This window comes from Bos mutus, chromosome 22 (genome assembly GCF_027580195.1).
Source record: "Bos mutus isolate GX-2022 chromosome 22, NWIPB_WYAK_1.1, whole genome shotgun sequence".
NCBI classification, from domain to species: domain Eukaryota; kingdom Metazoa; phylum Chordata; class Mammalia; order Artiodactyla; family Bovidae; genus Bos; species Bos mutus.
The window spans coordinates 51,425,291-51,447,582 of record NC_091638.1 but is presented as its reverse complement, the minus strand read 5'-3'; the positions used below and the strand labels follow the sequence as shown (position 1 = coordinate 51,447,582).

The 22,292-nt window shown below is 61.1% G+C and overlaps 3 protein-coding genes and 1 long non-coding RNA gene across 7 annotated transcripts in view; 1 reads left to right on the top strand and 3 right to left on the bottom strand.

The window, feature by feature from the left end:
- PFKFB4 (6-phosphofructo-2-kinase/fructose-2,6-biphosphatase 4) overlaps window positions 1-1,597 on the bottom strand; it is a 41,462-nt gene extending 39,865 nt beyond the window's left edge. For 2 of the 3 annotated variants that reach the window (XM_070360309.1, XM_070360310.1), the window contains exon 1: window positions 1,519-1,596. In XM_070360309.1, the coding sequence (XP_070216410.1) occupies window positions 1,519-1,582 (64 nt within the window). In that variant the 5' untranslated portion in view covers window positions 1,583-1,596. Of the gene's footprint in view, window positions 1-1,518 lie in introns of all 3 variants that reach the window. The other variant, XM_070360311.1, reaches the window with a different exon arrangement.
- Window positions 1,598-1,805: 208 nt separating this feature from the next.
- LOC138984649 (uncharacterized) lies at window positions 1,806-22,259 on the top strand. Of its 2 annotated transcripts, XR_011461889.1 has the most exons (5): window positions 1,806-1,992; window positions 4,152-4,304; window positions 14,182-14,213; window positions 17,651-17,847; window positions 21,418-22,259. It is a non-coding gene; the product is annotated as an uncharacterized lncRNA (long non-coding RNA). The 2 variants fall into 2 exon arrangements; XR_011461888.1 differs by lacking the exon at window positions 1,806-1,992 and having other exon boundaries at window positions 3,512-4,304.
- UCN2 (urocortin 2) lies at window positions 4,548-4,921 on the bottom strand. The gene has a single exon (XM_005909346.2). The coding sequence runs from the start codon at window positions 4,884-4,886 to the stop codon at window positions 4,548-4,550; it is 339 nt and encodes a 112-aa protein (XP_005909408.2). The 5' UTR covers window positions 4,887-4,921.
- The window catches only part of COL7A1 (collagen type VII alpha 1 chain), a 30,318-nt gene continuing 13,927 nt past the window's right edge, over window positions 5,902-22,292 (bottom strand). The window contains exons 50-118 of the mRNA XM_070359251.1: window positions 22,201-22,236; window positions 22,023-22,103; window positions 21,889-21,924; window positions 21,651-21,695; window positions 21,398-21,469; window positions 21,116-21,160; window positions 20,841-20,867; window positions 20,637-20,666; window positions 20,428-20,508; window positions 20,317-20,352; window positions 20,198-20,233; window positions 20,023-20,103; window positions 19,759-19,794; window positions 19,294-19,356; window positions 19,164-19,208; window positions 18,525-18,560; window positions 18,416-18,451; window positions 18,209-18,304; window positions 18,062-18,097; window positions 17,940-17,975; window positions 17,784-17,831; window positions 17,425-17,460; window positions 17,174-17,296; window positions 16,889-17,089; window positions 16,756-16,791; window positions 16,622-16,675; window positions 16,385-16,453; window positions 16,266-16,310; window positions 16,088-16,150; window positions 15,895-15,939; window positions 15,556-15,591; window positions 15,394-15,429; window positions 15,214-15,258; window positions 14,971-15,003; window positions 14,831-14,893; window positions 14,702-14,737; window positions 14,542-14,622; window positions 14,340-14,408; window positions 14,162-14,197; window positions 14,046-14,087; window positions 13,848-13,892; window positions 13,708-13,752; window positions 13,111-13,146; window positions 12,967-13,026; window positions 12,718-12,825; window positions 12,467-12,538; window positions 12,332-12,367; window positions 12,034-12,093; window positions 11,867-11,911; window positions 11,604-11,639; window positions 11,456-11,491; window positions 11,327-11,383; window positions 11,129-11,200; window positions 10,540-10,611; window positions 10,275-10,310; window positions 9,931-10,011; window positions 9,629-9,682; window positions 9,490-9,543; window positions 9,353-9,415; window positions 8,858-8,920; window positions 8,655-8,771; window positions 8,394-8,471; window positions 8,252-8,305; window positions 8,032-8,080; window positions 7,345-7,377; window positions 7,110-7,196; window positions 6,829-6,918; window positions 6,540-6,737; window positions 5,902-6,229 (exon numbers count right to left, since the gene is read on the bottom strand). Coding sequence (XP_070215352.1) covers window positions 6,213-6,229; window positions 6,540-6,737; window positions 6,829-6,918; window positions 7,110-7,196; window positions 7,345-7,377; window positions 8,032-8,080; window positions 8,252-8,305; window positions 8,394-8,471; window positions 8,655-8,771; window positions 8,858-8,920; window positions 9,353-9,415; window positions 9,490-9,543; window positions 9,629-9,682; window positions 9,931-10,011; window positions 10,275-10,310; window positions 10,540-10,611; window positions 11,129-11,200; window positions 11,327-11,383; window positions 11,456-11,491; window positions 11,604-11,639; window positions 11,867-11,911; window positions 12,034-12,093; window positions 12,332-12,367; window positions 12,467-12,538; window positions 12,718-12,825; window positions 12,967-13,026; window positions 13,111-13,146; window positions 13,708-13,752; window positions 13,848-13,892; window positions 14,046-14,087; window positions 14,162-14,197; window positions 14,340-14,408; window positions 14,542-14,622; window positions 14,702-14,737; window positions 14,831-14,893; window positions 14,971-15,003; window positions 15,214-15,258; window positions 15,394-15,429; window positions 15,556-15,591; window positions 15,895-15,939; window positions 16,088-16,150; window positions 16,266-16,310; window positions 16,385-16,453; window positions 16,622-16,675; window positions 16,756-16,791; window positions 16,889-17,089; window positions 17,174-17,296; window positions 17,425-17,460; window positions 17,784-17,831; window positions 17,940-17,975; window positions 18,062-18,097; window positions 18,209-18,304; window positions 18,416-18,451; window positions 18,525-18,560; window positions 19,164-19,208; window positions 19,294-19,356; window positions 19,759-19,794; window positions 20,023-20,103; window positions 20,198-20,233; window positions 20,317-20,352; window positions 20,428-20,508; window positions 20,637-20,666; window positions 20,841-20,867; window positions 21,116-21,160; window positions 21,398-21,469; window positions 21,651-21,695; window positions 21,889-21,924; window positions 22,023-22,103; window positions 22,201-22,236 — 4,041 coding nt within the window. The 3' untranslated portion in view covers window positions 5,902-6,212. The remainder of the gene's footprint in view (window positions 6,230-6,539; window positions 6,738-6,828; window positions 6,919-7,109; window positions 7,197-7,344; window positions 7,378-8,031; window positions 8,081-8,251; window positions 8,306-8,393; window positions 8,472-8,654; window positions 8,772-8,857; window positions 8,921-9,352; window positions 9,416-9,489; window positions 9,544-9,628; window positions 9,683-9,930; window positions 10,012-10,274; window positions 10,311-10,539; window positions 10,612-11,128; window positions 11,201-11,326; window positions 11,384-11,455; window positions 11,492-11,603; window positions 11,640-11,866; window positions 11,912-12,033; window positions 12,094-12,331; window positions 12,368-12,466; window positions 12,539-12,717; window positions 12,826-12,966; window positions 13,027-13,110; window positions 13,147-13,707; window positions 13,753-13,847; window positions 13,893-14,045; window positions 14,088-14,161; window positions 14,198-14,339; window positions 14,409-14,541; window positions 14,623-14,701; window positions 14,738-14,830; window positions 14,894-14,970; window positions 15,004-15,213; window positions 15,259-15,393; window positions 15,430-15,555; window positions 15,592-15,894; window positions 15,940-16,087; window positions 16,151-16,265; window positions 16,311-16,384; window positions 16,454-16,621; window positions 16,676-16,755; window positions 16,792-16,888; window positions 17,090-17,173; window positions 17,297-17,424; window positions 17,461-17,783; window positions 17,832-17,939; window positions 17,976-18,061; window positions 18,098-18,208; window positions 18,305-18,415; window positions 18,452-18,524; window positions 18,561-19,163; window positions 19,209-19,293; window positions 19,357-19,758; window positions 19,795-20,022; window positions 20,104-20,197; window positions 20,234-20,316; window positions 20,353-20,427; window positions 20,509-20,636; window positions 20,667-20,840; window positions 20,868-21,115; window positions 21,161-21,397; window positions 21,470-21,650; window positions 21,696-21,888; window positions 21,925-22,022; window positions 22,104-22,200; window positions 22,237-22,292) is intronic.

Here is a 22,292-nt window from a genome sequence, read left to right as displayed (position 1 = left end):
GGGCCACATGTCAACAGCAGGAGGAGCCTGGGGCCCCTCCCCACAGCCAGGGTCAACATCTGCTTTGAGGATATTCCCCATCTCCCCTGCTTTGGCTCCACCTCTCACATAGGAAACTGAGGAAGGGGAGAAGGGCCCAGAGTCACAGAGTTGCCTGCCCACCATGCAGGATGGACTCAGCTCAACTGCCAGCCCTCGCGAACCTCACCTCCCACACGCGGTGTACTATACCCACACATCCCACCTCCATACCTGCACTCTTGCACATTCCCTGCGCTGAAATGCTCTACTGGCTTTCCACTCCCTCAGCATCAGCAGGTGTCCAATAGAATAACTGGCCCCTGTGGCTTGCCCTCCTTGGGGCCATTCCAGAGTGAGCCAGCTCTCCTGGCCCAGGGGTGGGAGGCGTGCTGGGATGTTGTGTATGAACACATCCTGCTCAGCCTCCCCCCTGCCCCGCCTGTGACCCTGCCTGGCTTGTGCCGGAGGGCTCCTGTGGTGTCCTGTGCACTGACCACTGGACCTCCTCCCAGTGTCCCAGGCTCCAAGCTGCAGGATGTCCTCAAACTCTTCCCAGTCCCCATGTCCGCTGGGCAGTTCTGGCCCAACCACCATGCCACCCTTTGCAGCAGAAAGGCCAGGGACCTCAGCGCATCCCACACAGACCCACACACCAGTCCGCAAACGTATGGTGCGCACACAGTCACGCGTGCACACGCACTACCGAGCCCCGTGCCCAAGCCCGCGGCCTGCCTCCCACTTTATTCCCTCCTCCTCTCCTCTCTGTGACCACTGGGAGGTTGGGGAGTTCCCAGGAGTCCCAGTGGCTCTGGCCATTTCTAGCCAAGGATCATCCCGTGTCTCCCTGGGAGCCGAGCTCACACAAGGTGTGAGGTTCCAACTCGGGAGCGGAGAGCCATGTGACCGAGCAGCCCTGGTCTGCACTTGCTGATTCCCGCCTGGCACAGGGCACACAGTAGGTGCTCAGAGTGCCTCAGGACCAGCCAGGGCACACAGTCCGAGGTGCTCAGAGGTTCGTGATTGGGACAGAGCACACAGTAGGCGCTTAGAGCAGCTCAGGACCCACACAAGCCACACTGTAGTTGCCCTGGAAATGCTGGTTTAAGGGCTAAAGTCACATCGTATGAAAAGCTTCCCAAATGAGCCTCTGAACCTTCCCAAGCTGGTATGACCCCTGAGGGGGGACCTGGACAAGTATGACCCCTTGGAGGCCAGCAAAGGGCAGAGCGGGAGGCCCTGGGGCAGCTCCAGCGGGTTGTCCCTCCCCCTGGGCTGGAGGAAGCAGCTATTTATAGTTCCCCCCTTGGCCCAGCTCCCTCTCCCCGGTGAGGCGCCAGTGCCCACCCCCTCCCTGCCATTGACAGACCGATGCCCCCTCAAAGCACCCCTAATCCCGGAGAGACCCCCAAAGCTCTCACACCCCCGTCTAACACCACCTCTACTTCGCCCAGGTCTTTTCTCAGTCCGCCCACCCTCTCCACCCTGCCCGGCGCCTACCCCGTCTGCTGCTCCCTGACCCGGGTTCCGTCGGGGAGCTGCCTCCTTCCATACCTCTGTTCATCCTGCTCCCGAACTGGCCCGGGCCGCCGCCCCCTGCGGCCGGGATTGGGGCGGCCACGCCCTCTAGGCTCCGGAGAGCACCGCCCCCCCATGGCTCCGCCTCTCCGCCCCGCCTTGGGCCCGCCCCCCAGGGCTGCTGACAACTGTGAGATCTTGGTCAGTGCCACCCCCCACCCCCGCCCCCGGCACCCCCGGCGGCCACACTTCCGACAGTGCTAACTTTCTCTCCAGCAAGGACCCAGTGTCTGCCCTCGTCTCCAGCCCGAGTTGTCTACACTACCCACAGTTCCTGCCCTATCTGCTGGCAAGCCTGGCCACACACTCCAGAAGGCTGAGTCTCATCTCCAAACCCGCCATGGAGATGGGGTTGGGAGATTAGGCCAAACCTGCAGCCTTCCACACCGAGGACAGGTCAGTGAAATCGGGGCGGGAGAAGGGGGTTAGAGGAGCGGCTCTGACTCCGCCCTCCTGTGTGTCACTGCCTGAGGGCACATGACTGTGTGATTCTTGTCTAGCCCATTCTCCAGTCACTATGTTTATTAAGGGATTTCTTTGCGGGCGGGAACCTTCATGTAGGTTATTACATCACTCAGTGCTCACAAGAAACGTAGTGGCATCACTCGGCTTTACAGAGGAGAAAAAAGAAAACAGAGGCTTGGAAAACTGAGGCTCAGGACTGTTCAATGAAGGAGGGGCCAGAGCCCCTGTCAGCCTGCGCTCCCTTCTCCCCTGAGCCATGTGTGTGCAAGGGCAGAGCCAGGGGTGTGGGTAAGACAGCACCTGGGTGTGTGCTGAGCATGCTTCATGCAGATCTGGGGGACAGGCTCCCATTCTTCTCAGCCCCCTCACAGGCCCACACCTTGTTCACACGCACAAACAGCTGTCAGATACACAGAGATGCAGCCACCCATGCGTATAAACTCCTGAAAGATGATGCTGTGAAAGTGCTGCACTCAATATGCCAGCAAATTTGGAAAACTCAGCAGTGGCCACAGGACTGGAAAAGGTCAGTTTTCATTCCAATCCCAAAGAAAGGCAATGCCAAAGAATGCTCAAACTACCGCACAGTTGCACTCATCTCACACACTAGTAAAGTAATGCTCAAAATTCTCCCAGCCAGGCTTCAGCAATATGTGAACCGTGAACTTCCTGATGTTCAAGCTGGTTTTAGAAAAGGCAGAGGAACCAGAGATCAAATTGCCAACATCTGCTGGATCACGGAAAAAGCAAGAGAGTTCCAGAAAAACATCTATTTCTGCTTTATTGACTGTGCCAAAGCCTTTGACTGTGTGGATCACAATAAACTGTGGAAAATTCTTCAAGAGATGGGAATACCAGACCACCTGACCTGCCTCTTGAGAAATTTGTATGCAGGTCAGGAAGCCACAGTTAGAACAGGACATGGAACAACAGACTGGTTCCAAATAGGAAAAGGAGTACGTCAAGGCTGTATATTGTCACCCTGCTTATTTAACTTATATGCAGAGTACATCATGAGAAATGCTGGACTGGAAGAAACACAAGCTAGAATCAAGATTGCCAGGAGAAATATCAATAACCTCAGATATACAGATGACACCACCCTTATGGCAGAAAGTGAAGAGGAACTAAAAAGCCTTTTGATGAAAGTGAAAGTGGAGAGTGAAAAAGTTGGCTTAAAGCACAACATTCAGAAAACGAAGATCATGGCATCCGGTCCCATCACTTCATGGGAAGTAGATGGGGAAACAGTGGAAACAGTGTCAGACTTTATTTTTTTGGGCTCCAAAATAACTGCGGATGGTGACTGCAGCCATGAAATTAAAAGACACTTACTCCTTGGAAGGAAAGTTATGACCAACTTAGATAGCATATTCAAAAGCAGGGACACTACTTTGCCAACAAAGGTCTGTCTAGTCAAGGCTATGGTTTTTCCTGTGGTCATGTATGGATGAGAGGGTTGGACTGTGAAGAAGGCTGAGCGCCGAAGAATTGATGCTTTTGAACTGTGGTGTTGGAGAAGACTCTTGAGAGTCCCTTGGACTGCAAGGAGATCCAACCAGTCCATTCTGAAAGAGATCAGCCCTGGGATTTCTTTGGAAGGAATGATGCTAAAGCTGAAACTCCAGTACTTTGGCCACCTCATGCGAAGAGTTGACTCATTGGAAAAGACTCTGATGCTGGGAGAGATTGGGGGCAGGAGGAGAAGGGGACGACAGAGGATGAGATGGCTGGATGGCATCACTGACTCGATGGACATGAGTCTGAGTGAACTCCGGGAGTTGGTGATGGACAGGGAGGCCTGGCGTGCTGCGATTCATGGGGTCGCAAAGAGTCGGACACGACTGAGCGACTGATCTGATCTGATCTGATGCCTATAAACACCTCCTCCCCCAACACACACACAAGACAAGGCTGCCACAGCCACAGACCTCGCACGTACGAGTGTCCATCTATGCCTGGAGATGCCCCCATCTGTCTGGGGTGGGTGCTGCCTGGGAACCTCCGCCAGCACCTGTCTGTGTGGTGACCTGTGGGGGCAGGGCAGACCTCTGTGTCTGGCCTTAGATGGGCGGTTCTCTCCGATGCAGCCGTGGTATTCTGTGTTGAGGTTCCTGTAAGTGGCATTACGGAGCCCCTGTATGATGGTGTCCGGAAGCTCTTGACTGTGGGGCCTATCCATGACCAGACTCCATGTGGCAGTGACCATCCACAGTAGTGTCCAAGCTCTTCAGACATATACGGTAAGTCTGGGGGGCTCCTAGGAATGGCTAGAGTCCATTGGCAACCTGGCATGGCCACGTGCATGCTGTCCACATACACTGTGACTCTGTGAGGCACTTTGATATGACAGTGACTCCATGTGGCGGAGTCCAGATGCGCCATGTCCAGATGCGCCATGTCCAGATGTAGGTTCAGCTCCGCCGCTGCCCTGCCAGTCTCCTCCATCCAGGGTGGCTCCATCCTTTTGACAGCCTCCCTCAGGCTCAGCAGCGGCCGACCTGGGCCAGGATGCGGGCATTGGCAGCAGCCTGCTCCCTCACAGCCCTGGCCCGGGCCTGCTCCAGTAAGATCTGCAGGAGGCCAAGGGGGACGTCCAGCGAGAGGGTGATGCGGGGGCCAGTGTGGGGGTCAGGGCTGGGGCGACCCCAAGCAGCGGAGGGTGCCGTGGTGCTGCCTGAGGGGCTCTCCGAGGTCACGGGGCAGGCAGTGGCCTGGGGAAAGTTCTGAGGGAGAAGCTGGAAGCCTGGGGTGGGGGTTGCTGGGACAAGCAGGGTCCTGCCCAATGTCAGGACCATCAGCGTGAGCAGAGCCCACCTGGTCATCGTGTAGTCAGGCTGCAAGGAGAAAACAGGTTCAAGGCAGGGGCTCTGGTTAGCTGTGGCCCACGGACAGAGGCAGATGGCAGAAAGCAGATGGGGAAAGCAGAGAGAGAGAGAGCAGCCAGGCCAGGGGCAGAGGGACGGAAGCAGAGATGAAGGGACAAAGAGAGAGCCAGAGTGACACAGAGAAAACTGAGACAGAGCCAGGCAGAGAAGGGGTCGGAGGGATGGAAAGAGTGAGAAAGAGAATGGGACAGAGATGGACAAAGAGATGGAGTGACCCAGAGACAGAAAGCCACAGGTATATCTGGATATGGATGTATTTGAGAGAGACAGAGAGATGGCGGGGGGGTGGGGAGGAAGAACAAGAACAAGAAAGGGCAGGGAGAGGGAGAAAGAGATGGAGATGTATCAGAGGGGGATGGAGCAAAATAGAGGGAGAACGGAAGAAAAAGAGACAGTGTGATGGAAATACGGATGCAAAGAGAGACACAGAGTGACCCAAGGGGAGCCTGAGGTTTGCACGAGAAAGCATGTTGCAGATCCAGGGCACAGAAAGGCAGGCAGGAATGGGGGTCCTTGAGACAAGGAAGCAATCAGAGGTCCCAGGGCACCTCAGACCCGAGACCTCCACTGACCCAAACCCCAGATCCACTCTACCCCAACGGTCCTGTCCATCCCCCGACCCCAGGCTCACCAGCAGCAGCCTCCTCTGGGGTGAGCTGTGCCAGGCAGTGCTCCTCTGCACCGGTCTGCTCCTCCACCCGCTTCGGGGCCCATTTATCTGGCTTGAGGCCGCCCCCCACCCATGATTCATCCTCTCCTGGGGGGCAGTGAAGGCATACGCTCAGCCCCTACCCTGTCTTCTTTCTGGGGACAAGTTGGGGGCTGAGGGTCACAGGACAGTGACAGGCTGGACAGAGGGACTCTGTACCCACTCGGATAGCATGGCCCTCCCAGGGAAAACCTGCCCCCCTGACACCCACACCCCCCGCAAACAATCACAACAGGGGCCTTTTAAAACAGCAGCTTTAATGACCCCCCAGAATCAGCACCATGTCATCACTAGCGTGGGGCAAGGGGCGGGTTGGATTCAGTCACTTCCGCTCACTGCCCAAAGCCTCCCCAACACTGAGTCATCAGCCAGGGAGGCAGCAGCCACAATGGGGGTCTGTCCACTGAGGGGAAGGCGAGACCCGTGGAACAAGTCACTGAAATAACGGACACGCTCATGCACGCTCACGTGCAGACAGGCCTCTAGCACCAAGGGGGAGGGACGGCAGGGTCCAGCTGAGACACCGACTCCTCCAGGGGATGCTGGACTGGACCTCAGCTCCGGGCAGCACCTGGGCAGGGCAGGCGGGGTTCAGCCATCTAACGCAAGGGCCACAGAGGATGGGGGAGCCGGGGGCACAGTGGGTGTGGGGGCTCTGCCCACAGAAAGGGGTCCTTACTCAGGTCTTTAAGGGAGGGAGCACTGAGGGGTACCGTACTGGGGACTCCACCCAGAGCCAGGCTTCTCTATCAGCTCTTTGGTCTGAGGCGGGGTCTGTCCCAGGTCCCCCAGTCTAGGGAGGGGGGGCAGCTTCTGACCCCGGATCCTGACTCTGGACATAATCTGGGCAGGCCCCTACTGGAATGGAGGTACGCTCGTACCTGTCCCTTGACTGTGGGCCGCCTGGGGCAGGCAGCGGTGCTCACAGGCCTCCCGGGTCCCAAAACGGTTGGCATTCCCTCCGCAGCCACCGTAGACGAAGGGGTGACAGGCCTTCGTGCCCCCCGCCCCAGCCCGATGATACCAGCGCAGGGTGTAGGCACTGCAGGAACCCTCGTCCAGTGGAAGCGAGCAGGGGTCTGGGGGTAACGGGGCGGGGCAGAGAGGTCAGCCGGGACGGGCTCGGCCTGCCCCTCCCCATGCCCCTGTGGGCCCAGCCCCCTTCCTCACCAACGTCATCCCAAGGAGCCGCGGGGTCCTGGTATTCCTCCATGGAATACTCAGAGTATTCATACTCATCGTCCTCGGGGGGCACCTGGCCTGCACGCACAGTAAGGGGGTGCTGTGAGCAGGGCCACTGCGGGGCCTGGTTCGTGCGGCCCAACCCTGGCCTCCCACGCGTGTTCCCTGCATGTGCTCCCTGTACACACGGCGTGGGCTGTGCATGCACGAGCGGCCCTATGCGTGTGTGGTCCCGCCCCACACGCCCCCCAGGCTGCAGCCATCCTCACCGTCCTCCTCTGCGTGGGACACGCGGAGCACGGGCACGGGGTGGAGCTGCGGGCCAGCGGTGTCTGCTGCGTAACTCGGGAGAGGCCCTGGAGCCGAGAGCAGGGGCCCGGGGCCCGGGGGTCAGCCTGGTGGCCGCCCTCACCAAGCCCCTGCTGAGACGACCCAGGCAATGGGCACAGCAGGGCCTGGCACGAGGCAAGCTCCGGGAGCAGAAAAGACCAGAAAACTACTCACGTGATCCAGATGCGATATACTGGCCCTGACAGGCTGGAGAGGGCAGAGAAGGGGCCAGGGAGAGAGACAATAACAGAGAACAGGAGACAGAGGCGGAAAGAGGCAGGGAGAGAGGCTCACGGGGGGCAGAGACATACGGAGGGGACGGAGAGAGTGACAGATGGCAGGGGAGAGGAAGGGAAGCAGACACAAGGAGAGAAAGAGACCAAGGGGGAGAAGTGGACCAAGGGCAAGAGAGAAGAGGGGAACAGGCCAGCCAAAGGTGAGAGAAGGAGAGAGGCAAAGGGTCAGGAGCCGGCAGGAATGGAGAAGGACAGGGAGAAGGCAGAGGAGGAAGGAGATGAGCTTCACTCTGATGCCCCCCAGGGCCGTCAGAGCCCCCGCCCTGTACCCCGGCGCCATATCTGGCTTGAGGAGCCGGCTCTGCTCACACCTCCTCCCCTCCACACACGGCCATCCTGGGCACAGAAGCACGTGTGTGCCCACCTCTGCCCACATCTCCACTTAGGGGAGTCCTGTAAGCATGTCTGTCCTGAAACACCCATACTTTGTGTATCCATCTGTCTCCACCCACCTCCCTGACTGCTTGCCCCCTGGACATTCTGGGGGTGCTGCCTGCCTCTGTCTAGGGGTGCGGGGATGCAGTGGGGATGGGACCCAGGAGACTCCGGGCTGGACCCCACTCACCGCAATGTTGACTCATCTCCTGACGCACAAGGCCCCGAATGTCATCCTCCTAGGAGCCCAAGACCACAAGGGTCATGAAGGAACCCATGGGTCACGGAAGGACAAAGGGTACATGATGCAGGGATCGTGGAGGAACAGTGCAGAGTCAGGGCCCAGGGTCCAAGGGGTCGGGAGAAGGAGGCAGGGCACCACCCCGCCCCCCTGCCCCACACACACTCACCGTCAGCGCAGCTTCTCCCTTCTCACCACGGGGCCCCGCGGGGCCTGGTCGCCCCTGTGGGCGATACACAGGGCTGGGCTGTGACCTCTGACCTCACGGACCCCCCCAGCCTTTGACCCCAGGCCCAGGAATTCCCACTCACCTGCTCCCCTCTCTCTCCAGGGGTTCCAGGGGCCCCAGGGGCACCCACCACGCTCTCTCCAGGGGGACCTCGCTCACCCTGTCAGACACATGGACTGAGTGAGCAGGGTCAGAGGCAGTGGGGATCAGAAGTAGGACAATTTGGGACCGTAGTTTCAGAGGTTGGGGCAAGGATATCGGGGGAATGGATTGTAGAGTCAGAGGTCAGGGAGGTTGCAGAAGGGTCAGTGAGGTTCAGGGGTCAGGAATCGGGGCCTCTCACCTTCTGACCCTGAAGTCCTTCAGGGCCTTTGGGACCAATGCTGCCAGGTGGCCCGGGAGGACCACTGGAGCCATCACTGCCCCTGGGACCTGGGAAGCCCCCCACTCCTGGGGGTCCCTGGGGAGGGAGAGATCAGGGTCAGTGATGAGAGCTTCCAGAGACCCCAGGCCCCTCAGTTCGCCATGACCTCAGCCTCCACTTACCCGCTCCCCTTTCTCGCCCTGGTCACCCTTGGGTCCTGGCTGCCCATCGAAACCTCGGTCACCCTGGGAACAGAAAGAGGCACGAGAGTCCCTTCGCCTCAGCCTCCCCAATTCAGCCCCCATGAGCCCGCAGGCCCCATGGCCACCACCTCGAGTTCCTGTGGCCTACGAACCAGAGACCCTGAGTCCACCATGATTCCCAGGACCCCACCCCACTGTGATGCCCCCTACCCTGGCCCCACCCATTTCCCCTTCACAGACGCTCCAACCTCCCCCTGACCTCGACCACCCTAACCCTCAGCCCTGAGGCATGTACTGCGCCACCTCCTACCCCACAATCCCCACTGTGACCCCAACCCACCCTGAAACCTCAGGACCAACCCCACTCCACCCCACAGTATCCCAACCTTCCTTGACCCAAAACCTTCACGACCTTATCTTGCTGTCCCTGCCCAATCCTGAACCCCACTGTCCACTGTGGAGGGACCCCCTTACCTTGGGACCGATCAGGCCCTCCTTCCCAGGGGCCCCTGCCTGGCCTGGAACACCCGGCTCCCCCTGGAGGAGAGAAGACATTAGCCAATTCCTGGCCCACCCATCCGCTCCTCACTCTAGGGGTGCCCCACACTCACCAGCTCTCCTCTGCGTCCTGCCAGCCCTGGGCGGCCCGGGGGGCCGGCTTCTCCCTGCAGCGATCAGGTGGAAGGGTCAGCCTTAGGCCCCAGGCCCCGTAGACCCCACGTCCCCCAATATCCCTCATCACCCCTGTACCTTATCTCCCTTCTCTCCGTCGAGGCCACAGGCTCCCTTAATTCCCCGTTCACCCTGAAAGAAAAAAGAAGTAAGAAAGTGACCTCCTACATACCTCACCTATGACCCCTGACCCTGAAACCCCTCTCCAAACTGCCCTTAGGTACTCCAACCTCTGACCTTCCCACCTCTGACCTAACACCTCACGTTCAACCCTAGATACCACAGCATCTGACCCCAGATACCTGACCTCTGACCCTGGATACTTCACCCTCCAACATCAGGTCCTGATTATGGGGAAAAAAAGCCAGCCCCCTTCCCACCTTGAGGCCCCGGGGACCCATGAAGCCAACATCTCCTTTGTCTCCTCGGACACCAGGGACTCCGTCTTTTCCTGGGGATCCCTGTGGGAAAGGTGTTAATGAGGTCAGTGAGGGCTCAAAAGGAATCACTCTGGCTGTAACGGACAGGGAACACCACAGGGTAAGAATTGTCATGGGGGCCAGAGCCACTGGAAGGGCAGGGTTTTCCGCGGCGACGTGTGAGCCACCACAGGGGAGACTGTGAAGGTAGGGTCCCTGGACAACAGGAGAGTGCTGGTTCACTATAAGGTCAAAGGTCACCACACAGGGCTGGGGTCCCTGGTGGGGTGGCAGGGGCACCTTACCGGTTCGCCGGGGATCCCTGCGGCACCAGGCTCGCCCTGTGGGGAACGCAGGTGGGAGAGGGCAGCCCTTCAATGCCACTGTCCCCCGTGCTGGCCCATCTGCCACCCTCGGCAACTGCAGCCAGGGCCCGGTCTGCACACCAGCCCGTGTGAGTACGCATGGGGCCAACAGTGAGGGAGGCGGGAACCCTCCAGTGCTCAGGGGACACCCCGGACAGGCGGGCGTGACCCATGGCTCCGGGTCAGTGCCTGGGATGGGACTTGCCTTGGGTCCCGTGAGTCCGCGCGCTCCCAGCAGCCCTGCTGAGCCCTTGTCACCAGGCTCTCCCTTGGTGCCCTGCAGCAGTGACAGGAGAGGGCCACAATTAGGACCAGAGCAGGCTGCAGGCTCCCAGCAAGACCGGAACTTGCCAGTTGCTCGCACACAGGCCCCCAAGGCCCCTTCCCACCAGCCCACGCTCGTGGCTGGGACTGGAGACCCTGGCCGTGGGGTGGCTCATTTCTCACGCCGGAACCCCTGATTCCTGCCACTCCTCTTACCACTGGGCCCCAGCCCTACCTGGAGTACCCCTAACACCCAAGGAGCCCCCTTTCTGTTCCCACAGGGCTCCTACAGGGGCCACAGTCCAGACTGCCCTCCAACCTCACATCCAGGCCCTGGAGCCCCTCCCACAGAGCCCCCATCCTCTCAGCCGCCCCATAGTTGCTACAGCTGACAGAACCCCTTCCCCTCAGACCCCCAGAAATCCCTCTTCCATCCTCTGCTTCTGTCCTCACAGACCCTCCCCGGGGCCCTCCAGCTTGCAGGACCCCCTTCCTCACCCTGTATAAACAGCCCAACCTCATCCCCATACCTTCTCTCCAGGTTCCCCGCTGTCTCCCCGAGGTCCTTTGTCACCATCTATTCCCCGAGGCCCTCGTTCACCCTGGGTCAGGGCCAGAAATCAGGGTCAAGGGCTACAAGTCCCTTACCCTCTGAGGGTTTGAGATCTCAGATCCCCTGGTCCACCCCGCACAGGAGCCCCCCGAACACACGGGCCAGACCCACTCACCGAGTCCCCCTTGGCACCCCGTGGCCCCGGAGGCCCCAAAATCACAGCTGAGTCGCCCTGAGTGGACAGGGGGAAGTCAGAGGAGTGAGGAGCACCCTGAGCCCTGCCCTCCCTCGTGCCCACACTCACCTTGTCACCCTTCAGTCCTGAGGCACCAGCGTCACCCTGTCGGGTAGGAGAATGTGGGTCTCACTCCAGTAGTGAAGCCCCAGATCCTGAGTTATAACACCCGTCCCCGCCCACACTCACACCAGGGGCCTCTGCTCCACATCCTTACCTTCTCCCCACGTTCTCCCCGGATGCCTGGGGGGCCCTGCACGAGAGATGATAATGAGCTAAGGGAATCTGGGGGGACCAGTGGGCAGATGGCTCAGAGTGCAGGGGAGGACTGGAAGGCCCCGGGGAATGGGGGAGACAAGGGACCAGAGAGCAGATGTGGAGAAGCAGAGGGCAGCAGAGGCTGTGGAGACCCCCAAGGGCACAGAGGGCTCAGGCAGGGGACTGGGTCACGCCACTGCTCCTCTCCCCCAGGGGACCCACCGCAAGTCCTCGGGGTCCCTCCAGGCCGGGGCGGCCGTCTTCACCCTGGATGGTGACATTAGATTCAGTGACTCAGTAAGTTGGAAATCAGAGGCGAGAGCCATGAGGAAGGGAGTCCCAGTGTGGCTCCCTGCAGTAGCCACAGCCGCAGGACAGGACATACTCACCCGGACACCGGGCTCCCCACGCTCGCCTCGGGCCCCAGGCAGCCCTGCTCCAGTGTCCCCCTGGAGATCAACGGGACACCAGGGGTCAGTCAGGGGAACTGGTGGAGGGCAGAGAGTCACAGGAGGTGGGTGGGAGTTAGAGGGGATGACGGGTCAGTGGAGGCTGGAGGAGGGGACGAGTCAGCGGAGGCTGGAGTGGGGGACAGGTCAGTGGAGGCTTGAGGGGAGGACGGGTCAGCGGAGGCTGGAGGCTGGAGGCGGTGGTGCAGGAGAGGGCCAGCAGCATTGTCACATCTACCTTGTCTCCTTTGAGTCCAGGGGCCCCAGGTACTCCCTGTGGGCAGCGAGATGAAGTCAGTCTGTGGCTCAGCCCCCAGCTAAGTCCCCAACACACAGCAATCAGAGACATGGGGCATTGGGGCGTTCCACTCACCGCTGACCCAGGTGGTCCAGGCGGCCCCAAGGGACCTGGGGCTCCCTCTCTCCCTGGGGCACCTGCCAAACCCTATGGTAAAAATGAGGCAAGAGAGGGGAAGGGAGATTGGGGAACCTTCCTCCCATGCTGTTCCCCCAAGAACAGGAGCCCCCTGGGCAGGGCTGGGTCCCCTCCTCTTCCTCACCCGCAACCAGATCCAGAGGTCCTGGGCCCACCAAATCCCTACACGCAGCCCTTGGCCCCCTTACCCGCTCTCCACTGGGGCCTGGCTGCCCCAGCTCTCCTCGAGGGCCTGTCTGACCGGGGAACCCCACAATACCAGGAGGTCCGGGGGATCCGGGGGGCCCTGAGTCTCCCTGGAACAGAGATAGCAAAGGGAGGAATGGCCCTAACAGGACCCCTTCCCAGGACTAGCCCCTGAAGACCCTCTTCCTCCCACCTCCAGGCCCCCCACCCCACCTTCTGCCCCCACCACTAGGCACGGGGTACGGTTTTACCTTTAGACCTGGAGGGCCAACTGGCCCAGGGGGCCCCTGGACCCCAACTCCTGGGTCACCCTTCAAGGCAAAGAGGAGTCAGATTAGGCTCAGGGTGTCTCGGGACGATGACCCCCCATCGGGAATGCCTTAGGGCACATATACCTTGTAACCTTTGGGTCCTGGAGCCCCCTTCTGACCCTAAGAGAAAACGAAGTAAACAGCACTTGAGAGCAGGAACACGAACCCAGAGCTCAGGTATGGTCCCAAAACATTCCCAGGGGAGCTTGGAGGTGACCACAGGCATTTGGGACCAGGGATGTGAGTGCAGGTACATGGGAGTGTGGACAGAGGCGGGATCTCAGATGTGTCCCAGTCCAGGGAGCTTAGCAATGACCACAGATATGACCACAAACATGACCACGACATGACCACAGACAGGAGCTCGGATACGGGAGCAGAGCCAGGTCGGGGGAAGGGGCAGCACCAATACATGACCAAGGAGGGGCCACAGAACTCCCACAGGCCCCGAGACCAGGAGAGGAGACCAGAGCACGCGTGCTCACGAGAGGGCCGGGAGACCTAGGAGGAGCACGTGCAAGCCAGGAGATTCGACCCCCCTGTGCTCCGGGAGCAGGACCCCGAGTGCTGGAACGTTCGGCCAGGCTCAAGTTCAGAGGTGCCCAGCCCCGGGAATGTTCCCTCACGTGCACGACTACACTCCTCAACCTGGACTCGGACTCGCCCGGACCCCAGACTCACATCTTCGCCAGGGTCTCCAGGCTCCCCCGCATGGCCAGCTTCACCCTGCATAGACAGTGGGGTGAGGGTGAGGGTGTGTGGCCACCCAACCGTACCCCTCCCTGCCCAATGCTCAGACCCTGGGGCCAGGCCCACCTCACCTTCTCGCCCCGCGGCCCCGGCAGTCCTCGGTCACCCTTGGCTCCCTGCGGATACAGGGGTCAGGAGGACACATGGGTTTCAGGGTCCCAGACAGCAGAGACTCAAAGAAGGAGCAGGAGGCCAGGCCGGGTGGGGCGTATCATGGAACGTGAGGGTCACGGGGTGGGTGACCTGTGTGCTGGGGGTTCCACACTCACCGGCTCTCCCACCAGGTCTCCAGCAAGGGCTCCAGGGGCGCCCTGATGAGAGAGAAAGGTCAGTGGGATTCCTCAGCCCTCACCCCCCCCCCGCCCAGGGCCTCCCCCACACTCACCTTCTCTCCCTTTGCTCCAGGGGGCCCGACCACAGCCTGCGGGGAATGCCTGGTGAGTCACCCCACTTCCTGCCACCTCCCCACCCCTACCCCGCTGTCCAGATGGGAGGGACAGACTAAGCCTGGGGGCTGGGCAGAGGAGCTGATGTGGAAGCTGGGGGTCAGGAGCAAAGATCACCTGTCCAGGGGTCCCCATGGGTCCCGGCTCTCCTTTAGGTCCGACAGGGCCTGGCAGACCTGGTGACCCCTATGGCAGAACAGCGGGCAGAGGTCAGTGCCTCTCCCTCCGCTACCCCTGCCTCCCAGCCCTTCTCTCCCTGCGGGCACGTGGTTGCACAGCCCCCATTGCAGGCCCGCAGCGAGCTCCTCTGAACACACACCGGCACGCCGGGGGCTCCTCTGTCTCCATCTTTCCCAGTGGCACCATCACGACCCGGCGCTCCCGGCTTTCCCGTCTCCCCCTGAGAGGGAAGAGCTCTGTCAGGGGCCTGCCCGCTGACTCCCGAGCCCCAGAGCCCGGCCCTGACCCCCAGGACTCACCACTTGTCCAGGCAAACCCGGTGCCCCTTGAGGACCCTGTGGGGAACAAGTCGGATGTGAGAGGGACATGGAGAGCAGGGGACCCAGAAGGGCAGGGACTTCGTGTGTCCCCACAGGGGCCTCACTCACCACCAGGCCTGAAGGGCCAGGGGGCCCAGGAAGTCCCACGGCTCCAGTAGGTCCAGGCAGGCCCTGGAGGAAGCGGGAGTTGAGGGCAGTGCCAACCCCGCCCAGCTCCCTGTGACTTCCCCATGGGCTGGGCCACTCACCCGTCCTGGTGGTCCTGTCTCTCCGGGCTCCCCCTGCCAAAAACACAGACACTGAATGAGCTGACAGATGGACCAGAGGCCCCTCAGCCCCAGTCCACAAGCGGAGCCCGCATGGACGGGGCACCTTGGTGCTCAGCGGGGCAGTGACGTCCCCGGAGGCTGGCAGACATTGTCCTGGTGCAGGCAGGCTGCTCTGAGTCCCTGCCTCCTTCCAGCCTCACACCCACACATGCCTATACTCACCTTTAGGCCAGAAGGTCCCTGGGGTCCCGCAGGGCCAGCAAGACCCTATAAAAAAATATCAAGGGCAAGAAACAGGGGTCCGAGTTGCACCTGGACTTACGGACTAACACAAGTTTTCCACCCGATGTGGGGACTGATGCCTGTCCCATGCCCACCAGGCGGTGCTTCCCCACCACTCACTGGGGCCCCGGGTGGTCCAGGGTCTCCATGGCCGCCCTGTGGGAGACAGACAGAGCCAAATTGGGGGCAGGGAGTCAGTCCTACCCTTCCAGGGAAACTGAGGCAGGACTGCCCATTGTAGGGGGTGCCATTAGGAAGGGAGCAGGATTCTGGGGTACTCACCGCCGGGCCAGGGGTCCCCCGTGGACCTTGCAGACCCTGTATAGAGAAGGGAGCTGCTAAGCCTCAATCTGGCCTCCCGTGGGAGACCTTTGCCTGGAGGCCCCACCTCTGGACCCTCACCCCTCCCAGGTACAAGTCACCGTGTACCCATGAACTGTCCCTCATGGACAGTACACATGGGCCTGTGCACACACACAGCCATCAGACATGTGCGCTTGGACCTGGGCAACCAGGCACACCCCATCACTGGACACAGGTGACCTGCATGCAGGGCCAGCACACCGCAAAAGGGTGACTGTGCCCCAGAACTCGGCCCAGGCTGTTCCTGCTTCCACTCACCGGCTTCCCCTCGGGCCCAGCCACGCCGCGCTCTCCTGGCAGACCCTAGAGAGAACGTGTTTATGGCCACACCGTCTCGTCCCCCATCCCAGCTTCCCCTGAGACAGTCCCGGGCAGAGCAGACTCCAGCCCAGATGACACAAGTGAGAGCCGTGCACTTGCACGCACGTGGCACTGTGGGGCAAGGACTCACCGGGCTGCCATTCGGACCCCTCTGTCCAGGCTCTCCCCGGTCGCCCTTGATGCCCGGCTCACCCTGCAAGCGGAGTGTCGGACCCTGAACATCACTGCCGGGTGCCCACGCACACACCACCCCGGCACGCCCCCTGCGGAGGAGGGGAACAGCGTGGTGGGATGACAGGAGGTCTCACCCTGTCTCCTTTGGGGCCTCGGTCGCCATCACTGCCTGGATCCCCCTGTGGGAATGACATGTCACCCAGGCCCTGGTGCCACAGCAGGGGTGGCCCCCAGGCTGAGCCCGCACACGGACCTTAGCACCCTTGAATCCAGGGGGTCCTTGTTCTCTAGAGAGCCCAGAACCTGGCTCGTCCACGGCCACCTACAAGCCACAGGATTATAGGGCAGAGCTGTGCTGTCACAGTGGCAGGAACAGGTCGTCCCAAAAGGTTGTGGGTTCCGAGTCACCGCACGGAGCTTCTGGGGCCCAAGCTCCCAGTGGCCTCTTGGTGACAGCAGTCACAGGCTTGGGCAGAGCTGGGGTGATCACCTTGGGGCCTGGGGGTCCGGGGGGTCCAGGGAGGCCAGGAAGGCCGTCTCTGCCCTGCAGAGAAGAAGGAAATGGGTGGCCATCCCAGCACAGCCTGCAGCCAGTCCCGCCCGGTGAAGCCCCGCCCAGCTCACCTGTTCTCCACGTTCTCCTTTCTCTCCCCGTTCTCCCTGAAAAGCAGATACCAAGGTGGGGGGTATGCCCATGGGGAGTCTGGCTCCCCCTGACCCCACTCCCCCGGCCACTCCCACCAGCCCCCAGGCTCACCCTCTCTCCGGGTCTTCCGGCCTCCCCCACACTCCCAGCTGGGCCAGGGAGCCCAGGGATACCAGGCTTCCCAGGCTCCCCGGCAAGGCCGGTAGGTCCAGGAAGGCCCCTCTCCCCCAGGGCCAGGCCAGGTGGCCCCTGAGGGCCGGGGTCTCCACGATCTCCCTTTGGTCCACGTTCTCCAGAAAAGCCGATGGGGCCCTGGAGGAGCAGAACAGTACATGCTGGTGGTCACCGACACCGTCCACGGAACAGCCCCTCCCCGCTTGAGTACCCAGCACACACCTCCTTGCCTGGGGGGCCCCGCTCGCCTGGGTCCCCCTTGGGGCCGCGACGCCGTTCAGGCGTGGGCAGGAAGCCACCAGAGCTTTCTTCCCAGGTCTCCACGATCTCCCGCAGGGCAGATGTCTGGGTGACATGCAGGGTCAGAAGAGGAAGGCCAAGGCTGCAGCCACCCATGCCCTGGCCAGCCCTGGGGGCATTATGTGTCCTGTGGGGCTCCCCGCGGCCCCTATGTCCAGCCCCCATCAACCTACCTTGATGCCAATATTTTCCAGCAACCGCTCTGCATTCTGGGGACACAAACTGGATGAGGGGATGCCCACAGAAGAAAAGGCCCCACATTGCCCCCCAAAACAGCCTCTATACCCTCGTCCCCTGGCTTCCTGCCTAGAGGACCCTTTAGCCCTTGGCTGGGGTGACTGGAGGCCACTGGAAGCCCCTCCCTGGCATGTCCCATCACCCAGGTTCCCGTCCATGTAGCCCACAGGAATCCCAACAGGGCAGGGGCCCGAGCATATAGGACAGCACGTGTGGCTGCAAGCGGAAGGGGGCGGAGGCGGCCCCCACAGACATGCGTGGAACAGTCAAGGACCATGTCCCAGGCTTCACTCACCACCAGGCTCCCAGGCTCTCCTCTCAGGCCACGCTCTCCTGGGAGGCCCTGGAGACACCAAGAGGTAAGCTGCTGGACCCAGCCTGGGGTGCAGCATGTGGGTGCATGTGTGGGTGCTATGGCTACCGGGGCAAGTGAAAGAGGTGGGGGCCTCACCTGCTCCCCTCTGGGTCCAGTCTCCCCACGGTCACCCTGAGAAGAAGAACGACTGGTGGGAAAATGCCCCCACTCTGGGTAGCCCGCCCACCGTACCCCTCACCTAGCATCCGCACACTCACCTTGGGGCCTGAACTCCCCGGGACGCCAGGGAAGCCCTGAGATATGACAGAACACAAAGAGGTCACGGGGGATCACGGCCTCCAGGGGTGGCAACCTAAGGTCCCCGTCGATTGCTCCCAAGTCCTGGAACTACCCCAGATACTCACCTGCCCGGGAGGGCCGACCTGCCCCGGGAGGCCCGGGGGGCCCTGGAGTCCAGGGCTACCAGGAGCTCCACGCTCACCCTTGGGGCCATCACGACCCTGTGGAGGATGCAGCCAGCATCAGGACCCTGAGACCCCAGGAGGGAGTGGGGTCACGTATCACAGGGCCAGGGTCAGGGGTCAGAGATTGCAGAAGACGCCAACACTCACTTCTCTCCCAGGGGCGCCTGAATCTCCCTTCTCTCCCTAAGGAAGACAAGGCTGCTTCAGACCCGGCCCCAGTCTGAGCCAGAGCAGAATCCACGCGAGGGCAACTCACCTTCCTCCCGTCTTCTCCAGGGTCCCCGGGTTCTCCCTGCAGGCAGAGGACGCACATCAGATCCAACAGAGTTAGGAACTGTCCGTGTGTCTCGCTGTCTGTTGGCAAATCCTGTGTGTACCTCGCTCCGTGTGGCCATATGTATACGAGTGAGTGTGGATGCAAATGCATATGTCGGGATGTCGCCACGTGTATCGCCCCTCAGAGCCTTGGCAGTGGGTCCACACCCCCACAGAGGTCCACGTGCAGCCTGGGGCCTGTCACAGCACGCATCCGAGTGTGGCTGCGGGGTCTGTGTGTCTGTGTCCTCAGTGCCCCTGAAACGGGGCCTCACACCTGTGTGCCTGCACCTCTCCATCTGTGTCTGTGCCCTTCGCCTGTGCCCGTGGCCATGGTTATTTTAGCCTGAGTTGGTCCATCCGGGCACAGGTTGGCATGTCCACCTAACCGTGTCTGTGAGGCTGCCTCTGTGTGTGCGTGGACATGTGTTTCCAGACGTGTCTGTGTGTGTGGGTTAGGTACACGGGTGTCACTGCACATCAGCCTGTATCTACGTGTGTGCCCCTTGTGTGTCGAACATCTGGGCTGTGTCCAGGTGCTAGCATTTTTTTGGAGGTTTCCCTGTGTCTAGACACTCACGTTTTTCCCATTCAGGCCAGGCTTGCCATCCTCGCCCGGCTTTCCCTGTGGGAAGAGATCATTGGTCAGAAGTCAGGGTTGGGGTGAGGGCAGGAAGGGGGCAAAAGGCTACCATGAAAGTGGGACTCACCGGTGCTCCGGGGGGACCAGCAGGGCCAGGGGGGCCCTGTTCTCCTCGAAGGCCCGGAAGTCCCTGGAAAAAGTCTTTGCTAGGATTGAGAGGGTCGCTGAGATATCCCCTGGGGCACATCCATGGACTTGGAGGACCCCACTAAAAACCTCCTCCAAGGTGGAGATCCCCCCCAGAATTGGGAGGTACCATTGAGGTCCCAAGGCTGAGACTCAATAGGGTAGGGTGTCCTCTGCTGAAACTCCCAAGGGAAGAAGCCTCAGGTTTGGGGGGTCCTACTATAGGCCCCAAGGCAGAGAAGACTGGAAAGCAGAACTCTGCTCAAACCTGCCTGCCAGGGGACCGGGACCCTACCAAGGACAGGACTGGACCAATGCCCCTACTGCCAGTAACTATGACAACCAGGCTACAGTTTATGCTGGACCCCTGAGCTGCCCTCCATCCTAACATCCCCCCCTTACTTACGTCTCTCCCTGGGTCTCCGGCCTTGCCCATGGCACCCTGAAGAGAGACTCAAGTCAGGGAGTCTGCAGTGGTCATGGGGTCAGGGGCACTGTCCTCTGACAGGGCCACTAGTTCCTGTGAACCCCCCAGCCAGGTGGGGTACTAGGAGACACAGATAACCTAGCTGGCCCCAGAGCTCATCAAGACCCACAAGGCTCCGGAGACTGGGGCCATACGAAGGGACAAGGGAAGAGACACAGCCACGCAGTGACCGCCACAACTCACATTCGGCCCAGGGGGACCAGAGGCTCCCGGTTTCCCATCCAGCCCACTGCGGCCATCCAGGCCAGGAGGGCCCCGGTCGCCCTGGGGAAAACAGAATGAGTAGTAAGAGGCCTCGGAGGATGAGATGGATCTGAGAGCCCAGGCTCATAGTCGGAAACCCTCCACACCCTCTCACCTTTTCTCCTGCTGGGCCTCGAACACCTGGGTCCCCCTGAAGGGAACAAGGTCACAAGGTCAGTGAGAGGAGAGGGCAAGAGGGACACTTAGGCTGATGGTACCAAGTGCATCACTCACCTGTGGGCCTGGAGGCCCCCGAAGTCCACTGACGCCCTGAGGGCGGGAGAGGAAGAAATCAGAGCAGGGTTTCCCAGGCCCACGCGACCCCTTGGGACCAGCCACACTCACCCTCTCCCCAGAAGCTCCAGGGGGGCCAGGGTCGCCCTTGGGTCCTCGTGGACCCTCCTGTCCTCGGTCCCCAGGCTCTCCCTGTGGCAGAGACGAGCGTGTTGAGGGAACAGCACTGGGGCCACAGGCGCGCCTGGGGCAGAACCAGTCATGGGGGCGCTGGAATGCCTCGCCACGCTACAGCCTCACTCCACCCCAGAGCCTGGTACCTTCTCTCCGGCTCCAAGTCCCACGTCCACCTGTGGGGGAATGGCCAGTGAGAAGAACAGTCCAACTAGGGGAAGAGGAGCGGGTGAGGACCAGTGAAGACATCCAGGGGCAGTGGGGAAAGTGGGAGTCAGTGAAAGGGATGTGTGGGGCCAGTAGGGGCAGGTGGGGGAGATGACAGAGGATCAGACCGAGTCAGCTCTTACCAGCCGTCCAGGGGCTCCTGGGGGACCCTAGGGAAGGAAATAACTGTAGTCAACAGGAACTCTGGGGCCCCACGGGGTAGCTCAGATCTGCCCCAAGCTCACCTCTGCTTCCAAATTCCCTGCACCTCAATGCCAAGCCCCAGAAGCCAGATCAGGCCTGGGGATGACCACCAGGGCTCCTGATCTTGATCTCCAGGCCCTTAGCGGAGGTGCTCACCAGACAGAGCACCGCAACCCTCCATCCCCTCTGTGCCCGCAACACCAGCACTACTCACTGGCTCCCCACGGTCACCCTTGGGTCCAGACGGTCCAGGGCTCCCCTGCAGAGGCAGAGGGTCAGGGTCAGTGAGGAGGGTCGGCAGTCTGGGGGGCTTTGGAAACACCCGAGGGACTCATGGGGATCCTTGTGGCCTTTGAGGGTTGTGATGAGGGGTCACAGGAAATCACTGTGAGGGTTGGGCATTGCAGGGTTGGGGTGGCAGGGTCAGAGGCTGGGAGCTGGATGGTTGGAGATGGAAGCTGAGGTTAGAGTTCAGGGGTCAGAGGTCATGACTCACATTTCGTCCTTCCTCTCCAGGATCTCCCTGGTCTCCCTTCTCACCCACAGGCCCCCGAGCTCCAGGCGCTCCCTGAGAAGAATAGCTGGTGTGAGACGGACCCTCCCCATCCCAGGATTTTGCAGATCACCCCATGACCTCCATACTGCCCCGGGTTCTCCATCACCCCGAAACCATGTCAGAGTTTCCCATCCCCTTTGTTCCCGCCTCCTCTAATGCAGATCCCCCCTTACGTCTCCCTGCAAAGCCTCACCCGAAGGCCACGCTCGCCAGCTTTTCCAGGCAAACCTGGGTCACCCTGGTGGTGGAGAGAAGCCCGTATCAAACAGATGAGTTAGGCTCAAACTAACTCAGAGAGGGGCGGCCAAACGGGCCTGGGTACTGACTGGACAGGAGGCAGGAGGATGAATGGGATAACCTGGTGGAGCCCACCCCCCAGGATTCCCACTCAAGGACAAAGGATCAGAAACCACAGTGGGAAGGAGTCTCACCGGGGGACCGTCATCACCCTTCTCTCCAACTTCACCCTGTGAGACATGAGGGTCAGTCCTGATCCCCAACTCCCACGGGTGCCAGCATACTCTACTCCACACCCCCCAGCACTCCCCCAGTCCAGTCCTCTCACGTCTCGTCCTCGGGGGCCGACGGGTCCTGGGGAACCGGGCCGCCCAGGGTCTCCCTTCTCTCCAGGGGGTCCTGAGTCGCCCTGCAAAGGAGGAGAGAATGACGCTGCACGTATAGCCAGACCTTGAGGGGAGGGGACCCCAGAAACCTTGATGGTACCCGAGGTCACAGGCACTCACCGGGGGTCCTGCTCTGCCAGTGAGGCCAATGGGACCCTGCAGGGCATGGGGAGGAGGGACAGGACTTAGTTGGGGCTCCCAGGCACCATCCC